Source organism: Hypanus sabinus, chromosome 6 (genome assembly GCF_030144855.1).
Source record: "Hypanus sabinus isolate sHypSab1 chromosome 6, sHypSab1.hap1, whole genome shotgun sequence".
NCBI classification, from domain to species: domain Eukaryota; kingdom Metazoa; phylum Chordata; class Chondrichthyes; order Myliobatiformes; family Dasyatidae; genus Hypanus; species Hypanus sabinus.
In genome coordinates, this window is record NC_082711.1 from 110,760,298 (window position 1) to 110,776,145 (window position 15,848).

Consider the following 15,848-nt stretch of genomic DNA (forward strand, 5'->3'; position numbering starts at 1 on the left):
GCACATCCCACCCTCCCCCCACATTCTTTATGGGCCCCTGCCCCCTCCCTTTTCAGTCCTGACGAAGGCTCTCGGCCCGAAACGTTGACTGCTCATTTCCACGGGTGCTGCCCGACCTGCTGAGTTCATCCAGCTTGTTTGTACGTGTATCATATCACCTCTCATCCTCCTGCACTCCAAAGAGAAAGGCCCTCGCTCACTCAACCTATCCTTATAAGACAAGCTCTCTAATGCAGGCAGCATCCTGGTGAACCTCATGATAACCTGCATCATTCTGTGATGTAATTATTATTTATATTACTTTAATATTATATCATTATTCTGTTGTACTATTATATGTAGTATTCTCATATATTTATTATGTGCTTTTTGTCTTCTTTTGCATGTTAATTGTTTGTCAGTCTTTGTACATAGTTTTCACTGATAATGGTCATAGAGTCATAGAGCACTACAGCTCAGAAACAGGCCCTTTAGCCCATCTAGTGACCATTAATCTGCCTAGTCTGATTGACCCATAACCCCCCCCCCATCCAAGTACTTGTCCAAATTTCATTGTTAACCCATGACCTCTGGTTGTAGTTCCACCCAGCCTCAGTGGAAAAAAGCCTGCTTGCATTTACCCTATCTATACCATTCATCATTTTGTAAATCTCTGTCATATCTCCCCTTAACCTTCTACGTTTGAGGGAATAAAGTCCTAACCTATTCAAACTTTTCCTGTAATTCAGGTCCTCAAGTCCCAGCAACATCCTTGTAAATTTTATCTGCAGTCTTCTTATCTTTCCTGTAGATACGTGACTAAAACTGCACACGATACTCCAAATTAGGTCCCTACATCTTACACAATTTCAACATAACATCCCGTCTTCTGTACTCAATACACTGATTTATGAAAGCCAATGTGACAAAGCTTTCTTCATGACCCTATCTACTTGTGACCACTTTCAAGGAATAATGGACCTGTATTCCCAGATCCCTTTGTTCTACAGCACTCCTCAATACCCTACCGTTGACCATGTTAAACCTACCCTGGCTAACCCTGCCGAGGTGCAATACTTCTCACTGGTCTGCATTAAATTCCACCTGTCATTTTTCAGCCCATTTTCCCAGTGGTCTCAGCACGTGAGTGCAATTATGAAAAAAACCTCTACTTCCTTAGGAGTTTGTGCAGATTTGGCATGACTTTGAGCAACTTCAATAGATGAGAGGTGTATTGACTGGCTGCATCAGAGCCTGGTATGGAAACATCAATGGCCATGAACAGAAAATCCTACAAAATGTAGTAGATTCGGCCCAGTACATCACAGGTAAAGCCCTCCCCACCACTGAGTATATATTCATGAAACACTGTCACAGAAGAGCAGCCTCCGTCTCCTGGAACTCTCTCCACCCGAGTCATGCTCTCTTCTCGCTGCTGCCATCAGGATTGTGGTACAGGAGCTTCAAGACTCACCCCATCACGTTCAGGAACAGTTGTTACCCCTCAACCATCAGGCTCCTGAGCCAAAGGGGAGAACTTCATTCAACTTCACGCGCCCCATCGCTGAAATGTTCCTACAAACTATGGGCTCACTTTCAAGGACTCTTCCATATAACCATATAACAATTACAGCACAGAAATAGGCCATCTCAGCCCTTCTAGTCCGTGCCGAATGCTTACTCTCATCTAGTCCCACCAACCTGCTCTCAGCCCATAACCCTCCATTCCTTTCCTGTCCATATACCTATCCAATTTTACTTTAAATGACAATATCAAACCTGCCTCTACCACTTCTACTGGAAGCTCGTTCCACATAGCTACCACCCTCTGAGTAAAGAAATTCCCCCTCGTGTTACCCTTAAACTTTTGCCCCCAACTCTCAACTCGTGTCCTCTTGTTTGAATCTCCCCTACTCTCAATGGAAAAAGCCTATCCACGTCAACTATATCTATCCCCCTCATAATTTTAAATACCTCTATCAAGTCCCCCCTTAATCTTCTACGCTCCAAAAAATAAAGACCTAACTCGTTCAATCTTTCTCTGTAACTCAGGTGCTGAAACCCAGGTAACATTCTAGTAAATCTCCTCTGTACTCTCTCTAGTTTGTTGACATCTTTCCTATAATTCGGTGACCAGAACTGTACACAATACTCCAAATTCGACCTGACCAATGCCTTGTACAATTTTAACATTACATCCCAACTCCTATATTCAACACTCTAATTTATACAGGCCAGCATACCAAAAGGTTTCTTCACCACCCTATCCACATGAGATTCTACCTTCAGGGAACTATTCCTAGATCATTCTGTTCTACTGCATTTTTCAATGCCCTATCATTTACCATGTATGTCATCTCATGTTCTTCATATTTATTGCTTGCTTGCTTGCTTATTTATTTATCTATTTATTTGTTGTTTGTTTATTTATTTATTATTTTGTTGTTTTGTATTTGCACAGGTTGTTGTCTTCTGCACTCTGGTTGAATGCTCAAGTTGTTGTGGTTTTTCATTAATTCTGTTAGTTATTACTCTATAGATGTACTGAGTATGCCCACAAGAAAATGAATCTCAGGGTAGTACACGGTGACATATATGTACTTTGATAATAAATTTACTTTGAACTTTTATAGTCTTCCTTGCTGTCCACTATAACACGAATCCTCGTGTCATCTGCAAATTTGCTGATCCAGTTTACCACATTAGCATCCAGATCATTGATATAGTTGACAAATAACAATGGACCCAGCACCGATCCCTGTGGCACACCACTAGTCACAGGCCTCCACTCAGAGAAGCAATCATCTACTACCACTTTACTACCTCATCATGAATGCCAAGCAACTGAACCTTCTTGACCAACCTTCTGTGCAGAATCTTGTCAAAGGCCTTGTTAAAGTCCACGTAGACAGCATCCACCGCCTTGCTTCATCAACTTTCCTGGAAAAACTCTATAAGTTTGGTTAGGCACAACCTACCACGCACAAAACCACGCTGACTGTCCCTGATCGGTCCATGTAGATACAGATACAATAAATCCATTTAAGATTTCCGCCATCTTTTGTAGATCCACGTAAAGATTACTATTCTGATCTTCCAGAAGACTGATTTTGTCCCCTGCTATCCTTTAAATATATCTGTAGATGCCCTCAGGATTCTCCTTCAACTTGACTGCCAGAGCAACCTCATGTACCCTTTTAGCCCTCCTGATTTCCTTCTCTTACATTTCTTACACTCCTCAAGTATCTCATTTGTTCCTGCCTGCCCATACCAGCTAGGCATTTCCTTCTTTTTCTTAACCAGGGCCTCAATATCTCCCGAAAAACAAGGTTCCCTAAACCTGTTATCCTTGTCTTTTATTTTTCAGAAACATACAAATTCTGTACTGTCAAAATGTCACTTTTGAAGGCCTCCCATTTACCAAGTACACTTTTGTCAGAAAACAACTTATCCCAATCCACACTTGCATGATGTTTTGTGATAGCATCAAAGCTGACCCTTCTCCAATTTAGAAGCTCTATGCAAGGACAAGAACTATCCTTTACCCCCAATTACCTTGAAACTAATGGCTTTATGATCACTAGATGCAAAGTGTTTTCATATGCAAAATTCTGTCACTTGCCCTGTCTCATTCCCTAAAAGGAGATCTACGAGGGGTGATTGATAAGTTTGTGGCCTAAGATAGAACGAGATGAGTCAAACTTTCTGCAAAATCACTCAGAGTTGAACTGCATGTGTATGTAACGAGAGCTGTATAACTCATCTCCTTCTACCTTACACCATGAACTTATCAATCACCGATGCTGTGGACACTTTCTGGAGGTCCAAGATCCGTATGCTCCACGACCACCGGACTAAGTGCGTAAATGTAGGAGGGGACTATGTTGAAAAACAAATGTGCTAGGTTTTCTAAAGTCTCACACACCTTCCAGTTGGGACTTCTATGCACTGATTAAGGAAATTTTCCTGAACACACTTGACAAACTCTTTCCAATCCAGTAAGAGAGTCCCAGTCGATATGTAGTGAGCACCAGAAAGAATGGTCATCTGTGTAATCACATCTACGGTTTATCACTCTGATATCTCCCCCTTTAACACGAGCACACTGAATATGACATTCGAACTACAGAGCAGTTTATTCAACACACATTTCCAAAAACACCACAGAAAGTGTAATGCAACATCTACATTTATATAGCGCTTTTCTCAGCGTCAGAATTTTCCAAACAACTTTAGGACAAGAAAACAGTTTGAAGTGCGGTCATTTTTATCTGGAGAGAGGTGCAGGAGCCAATTTGCTGGAAGTTGCCCACGATGAGCTAGTCTCCATCCGATGATGAAGGTCAGCCTGTGGAGGTGGGGCAAGCCTCTCACCACCCCCCTCTCCATCACCTTGAGGCAATGATGTCTCTGGACCACTGGAGAATGCTGGCTTGTTCCTGGTTGCTGTCGAACCGTCACAGAGAACCACAGGAGGAAGGGCCGCAGTGAAAGATTCAAGGCTACTTCACAGGTCGAAGGCTCAGCCTCTCCTTCTGTGACTTGTACCAGCATCATCAACCTGCAGAAACTATGTCAATAAGATTGAGAGGGTTCAGAGGAAATTTACGAGGACGTTGCTGGGACTTGAGGACCGGAAATATAGGGAAAGGTTGAAAAGGTTAGGACTTTTTTCCCTAGAATGTAGAAGATTGAGGGTAGATCTAATAGAGGATTGCAAAATCATGAGGGGGATAGAGAGGGTAAATGCAAGCAGGCTTCTTCCACTGAGGTTGGGTGAGACTACAGCTCGAGGTCATGGGTTAAGGGTGAAAGGTGAAATGCTTAAGGTTGAATATGAGGGGGAGCTTCTTCACTCAGAGGGTGGTGAGAGTGTGGAATGAGCTGCCGGAGGAAGTGGTGGGTGCGGGTTCAGAGAAATCTGGATGGGTACATGGATGGGAGGGATCTGGAGGGGCGTGGTCCAGATGCCAGTCAATGGGAATAGGCAGGAAAACAGTTTGGCACGGAGTAGACAGACCGGAGGGCCTGTTTCTGTGCTGTAGTGCTCTGTGACTTTAACAAGACAAAAACCTGTCTGCTCGAAACGGCGTCTCCATGGCTGACTGGGCTTCCACGCTCCTCAGCACCCGATGACGAGGCTGCAGAGGGACCACCCTCCCTTCTCCAGGCTGCACCAGTGGCCGTAGAGCAGGCCCTCAACGCAGTCGTGGGAGCAGTAGCTGCCGGTGTAGTCCACCCGCGAGGTGGGCGAGCAGTAATCCCAGAGCGACAGGTCCCCTCCCAGCTTGTAGCACCAGTAGAACCGTTGCTCCCGCTTGGCGCAGCGGGAGGTGCAGATGCCCCCGGTGTAAGTGTACGTCACCACCTCGCTCGCTGTGAGGTGCCCAGCAGTGAGCAGCAGCAGCAGCAGCAACCAGGGCACCATCCTGCACAGGCTGAGACTGTCTTAATGCCAGCTGTCACCTGTCTGTGGAGCAGATGCAGACGAGAAGAAATACCCATCAGATACTTGGGCCCAAAACGTCGAACATAGACACATTGCCCATTCTATTAGGTATCGCCTGTCTTCAAGAACACTACAGCATAGTACAGGCCCTTTTGTCCACGATGTTGTGCCAGCCTCTTAACCTACCCTTAGATCAATCTAACCCTTCCCTCCTACATAACTCTACACTTTCCTATCATCCATGTGCCCGTTTCAGAGCTTCTTTGTGCCCTTGATATATCGGCCTCCAGAACCGTCCCCAGCAGGGCAGAAGTGTTGCATTCACTGAGTACTCAGCATCGTCAAGGACCAGTAAAACCATAAGGAATTAGGCTATCTGGCCCTTCGACTCTGCTCATGGCTGATCCATTTCCCCTTCAGCCCCGATCTCCCGCCTTCCCCCCGTAATTCTAATCAGGAATCTATCGACCTCTGCCTTAAATACACCTGATGACTTGGCCCCACAGCTGCCTGTGGTAACGAATCCCACAGATTCACCTCTTTCTAGCTGAAGAAATGCCTCCTCATTTCCATTCTAAAAGGATGCCCCTCTATTCTGAAGCTGTGTCCTCTGGTCTTAGACACCCCACCATTGGAAACACCCTGTCTACATCCACTCTATTGAGGCCTTTCACTATTCGATAGGTTTCAATGAGGTCACCCCTCATTCTTCTGAATTCCAGTGAGTAGAGGCCCAGAGCCTCAAACGCTCCTCATACAACTAGCCTCTCAATCCTGAATCATTTTTGTGAACCTCCTTTTACCCTCTCCAATGTCAACACATCCTTTCTAAGATAAGTGGCCCAAAACTGCTCACAATACTCCAAGTGAGGCCTCACCAGTGCTTTGTAAAGTCTCAACATTACATCCTTGCTTTGATATTCCAGTCGTCTTGAAATGAATGCTAACATTGCATTTGCCTTCCTCACCACTGACTCAACCTGCAAATTAAACACCTTAAACTTATGCCCCCGGTGCACAATAATCAGCAAGAACACACTCATAAAAACACACATAGATACAGAAAACTATAGCTTATACAGCACAGACAACATATACATAGTTTACAGCTTCCCAGGTCCCAGGAGGGCACCCAAGGGTGCTGGGCTGGAGAGTGGGGGGGAGAGGATGCTAAGCCTAGAGCTAGTAGGGACAATAGGCAGAATAGTCTCTGCCTTCACTGTGCAATGACTGGGCAAATGCCCTGGACTGACCTGACACCCCCTCCTTCCCATAAACACCTGCCTGCCCGCCCCTTCTCTCCCACCCAGAAAGACTCACTCCGGCAGCCAGCTTCTGCTTGATACTAACCCTCGACCCCCGACACCTGACCCCGGTGCAAACCGGAACCATCAGCCCCCTTGTCGCCCCCTGCTGGACTGGAGGAAACAAAATCACAGGGCACATAACACAGAAACCTCCATACCTGCCCACACCTCCACCACTTTGCCCCCTGCTGGACTGGAGGAAACATGGCATCACCTGTCATCCCTCTGAACCCCTCAATACCTGATACCTGACACTGGCCCAGAAACAAATCCTCCCATCACATCACCCCTACTAGACAGAAGGATACAGTACATCACCACACACCCCACATACACAGAGATGCTCAACACACTTACAAACACATACACAAACTACCCCCCCCCACACACACACACACACACACACACACACACACATCCCCACACACTCGACACATCCCACACCCCACAATCCACACGCTTCATTCACCCTCGACACCACCCACGCAAACCACACATCCCATACACACACCCCACACAAAAATATTGCAGAGATCCCATACACACAACCCCTACACACACCTAAAACAAACCCACCCCTCACAAACCACATACATCCCATGACCCACCTCACACACACCTCCCTGATCCACCCCACACACACCCCTGACCCACCCTGCACACACCCCACAGATTCCCCACACCCCACACAAAACAGACGTACCTCCGACACTCCCACCACACACGACTCCCACAGATCCCCCACACCCATGACATACCCCTTACCCCCAATACATCCCCAAACACACACCCCCGACCCACCCCACAGATTCAAGTTGCTTTTATTGTCATTTCAACCATAAACTGGTTGTCCAGTACACAGTAAAAACGAAACAACCTTCCTCCAGGAACCTGAAGCTACATGAGACACCACAAAACTACGCTAGATTATGTGAGACAGCACAAGGATACGCTAGACTACATAAAATAACATAAAAATTGCACTAGACTACTGACCTACCCAGGACTGCATAAAGTGCACAAAACAGTGCAGGCATTACAATAAATAATAAACAAGATAGAAGGCACAGTAGAGGACAAATTGCAATGTCAGTCTAGACTCTGGGTGTTGAGGAGTCTGATGACTTGGGGGAAGAAACTGTTGCACAGTCTGGTTATGAGAGTCCGAATGCTTTGGTGCCTTTTTCCAGATGGCAGGAGGGAGAAGAGTTTGTATGAGGGGTGCGTGGGATCCTTCACAATACTGTTTTCTTTGCAGATGCAGCGTGTAGTGTAAATGTATGTAATGGCGGGAAGCGAGATCCCGATGATCTTCTCAGCTGACCTCACTATCCGCTGCAGGGTCTTGCGATTCGAGATGGTGCAATTTCCGAACCAGGCAGTGATGCAGCTGCTCAGGATGTTCTCAATACAACCCCTGTAGAATGTGATGAGGATGGGGGGTGGGAGATGGACTTTCCTCAGCCTTCACAGAAAGTAGAGATGCTGCTGGGCTTTCTTTGCTATGGAGCTGGTGTTGAGGAACCAGGTGAGATTCTCCGCCAGGTGAATACCAAGAAATTCGGTGCTCTGAACGATCTCTACCGAGGAGCCGTCGATGTTCAGCGGGGAGTGATTGCTTCGTGCCCTCCTGAAGTCAACAACCATCTCTTTTGTTTTGTTCACATTCAGAGACAGGTTGTTGGCTCTGCGCCAGTCCGTTAGCCGCTGCACCTCCTCTCTGTAAGCTGACTCATTGTTCTTGCTGATGAGACCCACCCCGGTCGTGTCACCGGCGAACTTGATGTTGTGGTTCGAGCTGTGTGTTGCAGCACAGTCGTGGGTCAGCAGAGTGAACAGCAGTGGACTGAGCACGCACCCCTGGGGAGCCCCCGTGCTCAGTGTGATGGTGTTGGAGATGCTGCTTCCGATCCGGACTGACTGAGGTCTCCCAGTCAGGAAGTCTAGGATCCAGTTGCAGAGGGAGGTGTTCAGGCCCAGTAGGCTCAGCTTTCCAAACGGTTTCTGAGGGATGTGTTGAATGATGAACTTCCCCACAATCCTGCCACACCCACCTCACAGATCCCCCACACCCCCAATACATCCCCACATAGACACCCCTCCCAAACAAACCCAAATCCACCTCCCACACACTACAAAAAACACATACCCCACAGACCCCCAACACACACCACACTCACACACCCGATGTACACGCCGCAAACACACACAAACCCCATCCACACACAAACACACCCATGTATCACACGCCATGTACACTACACACAACACACTCCCCTCACTACCCCACACAGCCCCCACCCTCTGAACTGATAGGCCTGATGAGAGAAGGAACCAGAAGACTCAACAGTTGGAAGAGACGTTTATTTGTGTGAAATACTTTGAAATCACTATGAATTTACCAGAGATAGAGAACCAGGCCGGTGCCCACAGGTTTGCTGACTTTCATTGTGACTCAGATGGAGAAGTGGAAGGGTTGTTTAATAAGTTTTCAGATGACACGAAGATAGGGTGGATTTCTGAGTCACGGCTGAATTATTTTCCCTGCCCACCCCATTCTCCTGCCATTCCCTGTGAAAGCCTGATGACCCGGGTATCTATCAACTTCTGCTTAAATTATACCCAGTGATTTGGCCTGCACAACCGTCTGTGGCAATGACTTGCAGCCTCTGGATAAAGAAATTCCTCCTCTTCTCTGTTCTAAACACAAGTCCGCCTGATCTGAGGCAGTCACTCACTTCCCAGAGTCTAAGAGTCGCCCACTGTTGGAACTACCCTCTCCACACCCACTCTACCCAGGCCTTTCAAACTTCAATAGGTACACCCTCATTTTAAACTGCAATGAGTACAGGCCCAGAGCCATTCAACGCTCCTCTTATCTTAACACTTTCATTCCTGGAATCTGTCCAGTGGTAAGAGCCCCAAAGCTGCCCACAGTACTCTCTGCCATCTGACCCATGCCTGATAAAGACTTCCCATTACATCTTTGCTTTTATACTCTAGTCCTCATGAAATGAATGCTAACATTGCATTTGCCTTCCTCACCATCGTGGGGAATTCTCAGCTGACTGTTAATGTCTGCTTTGAGGTCACGCGGCCAAGATGTGACGTAAGACACCAGAATGGAAGGCTGTCCCAACACAGACAGGAGAACATGGTGTAGAGCGGTGAGACAGTCTGGCCAGACAACCGAGTATGTGACAGGACAATGTGGTGTGAGGGTGTCTCAGACCGTGTCCTGTTCCACCGTGACGGGACAGTGTGGTGTGAGGGTGTCTCAGACAGTGTCCTGTTCCACCGTGATGGGACAGTGTGGTGTGAGGGTGTCTCAGACCGTGTCCTGTCCCACCGTGACGGGACAGTGTGGTGTGAGGGTGTCTCAGACAGTGTCCTGTTCCACCGTGATGGGACAGTGTGGTGTGAGGGTGTCTCAGACTGTGTCCTGTTCCACCGTGATGGGACAGTGTGGTGTGAGGGTGTCTCAGACCGTGTCCTGTCCCACCGTGACGGGACAGTGTGGTGTGGGGGTGTCTCAGACAGTGTCCTGTCCCATCGTGATGGGACAGTGTGGTGTGAGGGTGTCTCAGACAGTGTCCTGTCCCACCGTGACGGGACAGTGTGGTGTGGGGGTGTCTCAGACAGTGTCCTGTCCCACCGTGACGGGACAGTGTGGTGTGAGGGTGTCTCAGACCGTGTCCTGTCCCACCGTGACGGGACAGTGTGGTGTGGGGGTGTCTCAGACTGTATCCTGTCCCACCGTGACGGGACAGTGTGGTGTGAGGGTGTCTCAGACAGTGTCCTGTCCCACCGTGATGGGACAGTGTGGTGTGAGGGTGTCTCAGACTGTGTCCTGTTCCACCGTGATGGGACAGTGTGGTGTGGGGGTGTCTCAGACTGTATCCTGTCCCATTGCTGCAGGCTGTGACTGGACTACATGCAGCATTTCTGTTTCGCTTTAGGCGTCTTCACCAAATCCGTTGGCTCCTCTTTGATCTTCTCTTCTTGCTGTTTCAGCAACCTGTGGAGGAATGCATAGTTACTGAGGGACACATCAATTTCATCCTTTTCATTCTCCCCACATCCCCATCAATTTCCCCACGCAACTCACTGGGGAATTGATTGAGTGAGAAAACCCTGGAGAAACAGGCACAAATCACCGGGGAAACAGGCACAAATCAGGGAAACACACACAATTCACGAGGGGAACAGACACAAACCACCAGAGGAACACACACAAATCACCAGGGAAACAGGCATAAATCATCGGGGAAACACACACAAATCAGCCGTGATTCTCAGCGGATCAGGCAACCTCTATGGTGGAGAATCAGCTGTCGACATTTCAGGCTGAGACCCTTCATCAAGACCCATCCTCCAGTATTTTGTGTTTGCATATAAATCTACATGGAGACGACTACCACAACCATACAGTATACACAAGAGATTCTGCAGATGCTGGAAATCCAGAACAACACACACCAAATGCTGGAAGAACTCAGCAGGTCATGCAGCGACTATGAGATGCATAAATTGTCCACATTTCAGACTGGAACCCTTCTTCAAGACTGGAAAGGAAGGGGGAAGAGCCCAGAATAAGAAGGTGTGAGTAGGCTTATTGTGACAATAGAGGAGGTCATGGACCGCCATGTCGGAATGGGAGTGGGGAGTAGAATTAAAGTGAGTGACTTCCAGGTGAAGTGTTGCCCGAATGGGGCGAGGGAGGAGGTGCAGGGACAAGTGTGGCCCTTGCAGGAGATCGGTGGGGAGGGACAACTGGACAAGGGAGTCGCATAGGTAGAACTATGGAAAGGCAAGAGGTTGTGTGTCACAGTAGTGTAGCAGTTAGCACGATGTTAGTACAGCTCAAGTTTAGAGTTCAATATCAGCATCCTCTGTAAACAAGGTTGCGTGTTCCTTCCCCTGTGCCTGTGGGTTTCCTCCAGATGCTCCAGTTTCATCCCACAGTCCCTAGACGTACCAGTCGGTATGTAAATTGGTCATTGTAAATTGATTGGTCATTGAAACAGAGCACAAAACAAATGCAAGAAGAAATCACTGGTAGGCTTGTGACTGAGCATTGAACCCATGTTCAGGGGTTCCTTAAATACTCAATTCTTGGTGCCCAAAACATGACTATCAATTAACGGGAACATCCCAAGCCCTTAAAGAGCCCGCGCCAGCTACCCGAACTCCGGAGAGTTCGAACGGGTAAATCTCAGAAGCTGGCATGCTTGTGAGCGGGTCGAAACAGCACCCTCTCCCCTATGGCTGACTCCTAACGACCCTGGCTGCTTGGTGAGGCGGTGATGGTAATCGTGGATCCAGGATGTCTCTTCCTGGCACCCGGCACCTTTCCTCTGGTCCAAATCCCACCCGGTCCACTAGGTATTGCTGAGCACCTTGGACAGTGTGCAAGTCCAAAAGCCTTTTCACCATGAAGACCTGTTCCCCCTCGATAAGCCTGGGTGGCAGTGGGACTGATGGCGGTGGGGATAAGGGGCAGGTGCAGACAAGTTTTAAATTAGAGATGTGGCAGGTGGGCTTGATCTTTAGGGTCTTGGGGATCTGCAAAGTGTAAGCCACTAGGTTTACTTTCCTCAGGATCTAGTCGGAGAGGCAAATCGTGAGTGGACAGCCAGAACTGTTGCTCAGGCTGTAATGGGGGTCCCAGGCATCTCCTTCAGTTTGCTTCGGTCTCTACTAGAGGCCAGCAAAATCTCTCTTGCCCTCATCCATTTCTCCGTGCAGCGTTGGACAAGATCTTCTGCTGCAGGGACCCTAATCTCGGCTTCTTGTTCTGGAAAGAAAAGAAGAGGATGAGCAAACTGGACCTCAAGTAGTGACACCCCATGTGCTGAATGCTGTAACATGTTGTAGATGATCTCTGCCCACATCAAATGGTCTCACCATTCATCAGGTCTTTCCGAGACCAGGCATCTCAGGGTACGTTCTAAATCTTGGTTGGTCTGCTCTGTCTGGCCATTGGACTGTGAGTGAAACCCAGAGGAAAGGCTTGCTGTTGCCTCTATCAGTTTACAGAAATCTCTCCAGAAATGTGATGAGAATTATGGACCAAGATCCAAGAGAATGTCCACTGAGAATTTGTGGACTCTGAGGACCTGGTCCAGGACAATCTTGGCTGTCTCCGCCGTGGAGATTAGCTTCTCCAAGGCCTGCAATGAACTTTCAGGCTTTCAAAAAAATGATTAACAACCACCACCATGACCAACTTCCTGTTGGATGGTGGAAGACCCATGACAAATCCATGGAATGGGTGGTGGGTGGAGGAGCCTTTGAAGTCAGGTACAGGGCTTCTTGTTCTGGGCACACACCTCACATGCCTGTATGTACTGCTGAACTTCTCTCATCATCCAATCCCTCCTCTTGATAATCCCAAGGGTTCTGACACTCCCTGGGTATTTGTGGTCATTCTTGACGAGTGTCCCCAAGGCAGTACCTGGAACTGGATGGAACTTCAATGAATGGCCAACCCAAAGGACTGTTCCCAGGAATCTCCCACTGTGCTTGGGCCGTGTGAACGAGAGCATCGATTCCCCAGTGAACTGGCGCTACCACCCTGGCTTGGAGAAAATGTTGGTAGGCTGATCCTCTCGTTCTAGTTCATCAGACTGGTGGACATCAGGCTTAGACCCCAGTCAGTAGGTCAAGATGATATTAAACTGGTTAAAAAACACAGACCAGCTGGCCTGCCTGGAATTCAGCCTCTTGGTCTCCTGAATATAGACCCGGTTCTTATGATCAGTCCAAATGGTAAAAGGGTTCTTGGCCTCCTCCAGCCAGTGACACCATTTCGCCAAAGCTAACTTAACCGCAAGAAGCTCCCAATTCCCAATGTCATAGTTCCTCTCTGCCAGGGATAACTGCCTGGAGAAGAATGTGCATGGATGCAGATTACTGTATAAAGTTGATCGATGAGACAAGAGAGCACCTACTCCGATGTCTGAGGTTTTCACCTCCACAATGAAGGGAAGGTCCAGGTTAGGAGAAACCAAGATGGGAGCTGTAGTAAATCATTGTTTAAGCTCTGCAAAAGCAGCCTCTGCTTCAGTAGTCTATAGATTTCTTAGTTAGAGCCATCAGCGGAGCTGCCACTGAGCTGAAGTTCCTGATGAACTTCTGGTAGAAGTTAGCAAACCCCATGAATCATTGGACTTTCCTGATATTGGATGGTGGTGGCTAGTCTCTGACTGCCTGAGCCTTGGTAGGGTCCATCTCAAGATTACCATTAGAGATGATGAAACCCAAAGCTGAAACAGTTGTCATGTGAAACACGGACTTCTCCAACTTGATGTGAAGTCTATGGTCTAGTTGCCTCTTTAAAATGTCCCTGAGGTGAGTGACGTGTTCCTCCATGGAATTTGAGAAGTTTAGGATATCATCCAAGTAGTCGAAGACATACTTATGGAGAGCATCCCGGAGCATGTCGTTTATAAAGGCTTCGGAAATGGCAGGAGCATTTGCAAGGCCGAAGAACATAACCTGGTACTCACAGTGGCCTGTCAGTGTATTGAGTGCCGTCTACCACTCATCATCCTCCCTGAATGAGACCAGATTGTAGACATGTCAGAGGTACAATTTTGTGAATACCCTTGCCCCTTGGAGCATCTTGAATGATGTATTCTTAAGAGGAAGAGGGTAGCAGTTCTTGGTGATAGTGCAGTTTAATCCCCTGTAATCAATGCACAGCCCCAGGCTCCCATCTTTCTTTTATACAAAGAAGAAACCTGCGCTGGCGGATGAGGTGGAGGACTGGAATGAAACCTGTGCAAGGGCTTCCTTTATATACTCCTCAGTGGTGTTTCCCTCTGGTCTGAGAGTCCATACAAATGACCCCACAGAGGACGAAACCAGGCAACAGGCTTGTGGCACAGTTCTAGAGTCAGAGTGGTGGATGAGTCAAGGCCTTCCCCTTGATGAAACCCCTCTAAGTCCTTGTAAACAGAGGGAATTTCGACTGGTTTCGGTGTTGTTATCTCCTCAGGACCTTCCTTCGAAGTTGACTCCTGGGAATTCTTTGGTGACGGGTGATTCGATGGGCTTCAGAGTGTTCTCCCTGAGCTCACAAAGTTCATCTGCGGAAACAGGCTAATTCAGTGTCCGATCCCCATCTGTATCCACTGGCAATGGCAGCGAGGTGTCACATCCCCGGGAATAGGCTTCAAGGATCGGTGTAAAGGAGTCATTCCCTTCCATGAAACCTGGTGGCTGGTTCCCTTCAGCTTAGCGGCCAGTTGCTCAGATGGCTTTGACATTCCTTGGTCTTCTCTTTATCTAGAAATTCCCTCTCTCTAGTTCCTGTGGGATCCGACTGGACTACATGAGGACTTGCACTGTCCGCTTGGCCAGAACCGGATTGTCCACTCTCGAGGACTGGAGTAGTCTCCAGAAGGTCTCAGGTTACCTCACACTGAAGCCTGCTCCCTTGTAGGATGTTGGTCACCAGAGAGTCTGGGTGGCAGAGCACCATGTTGTAAACAAAGCCTCTTACCAGGACTGGACCAACAAACGATTCTCCCTCGCTCCAGTCCACAGATGGGTTCTGCTGGGACAGCCAAGGGTACCCAAGGATCAGTGGTATGAGTGGAGAGTCAATAATGTAGAACCTAATGTCTTCCACATGATCCCCCTCCTCATCTGCAAAACCACAGTCTGTTGTTGGATCTGCCCAGAATCTAGCGGTTGAAGACAGTTGCAGGGAAGAACTGTCTCAACTCTGGCATGGTATATCCAACTGACAGGTGATTTCTAAATCCAGGAAATTATCTGTTACCCCCAAGTCCACAAAACCCTTCACCTATTTCAAGTTCGTATACCAAGTGAACTCCACCTTCAGCACAAAACCAGAATCTGTGGGATTGGGCATAGTGGCTGCTACTGTCACAGTTCCCCTGACACTGGACGGTCTTGCCAGTTCCCTAGTTGGCTGCAGCTTCAGACATTTGGCCCGCAGGTTACCTACCTAAAGTAAAGCAGCAACCCTGTCTCTGATACTGGGACTTCTCATCGGCAGGGTCTACTGCAACCGACCTGCATGTGTTCAGCTGAATCTTGAGCAGGCTGGTCATCGCCAGAGGCTGGGGAGTGGAACTGCG

The 15,848-nt window shown here is 48.1% G+C and overlaps 1 protein-coding gene across 1 annotated transcript in view; it reads right to left on the minus strand.

The window, feature by feature from the left end:
- Positions 1-9,093: 9,093 nt before the first annotated feature.
- LOC132395186 (trichohyalin-like) overlaps positions 9,094-15,848 on the minus strand; it is a 252,206-nt gene continuing 245,451 nt past the window's right edge. Inside the window, 1 exon segment of the mRNA XM_059971479.1 lies at positions 9,094-10,753. Coding sequence (XP_059827462.1) covers positions 10,666-10,753 — 88 coding nt within the window. The 3' untranslated portion in view covers positions 9,094-10,665.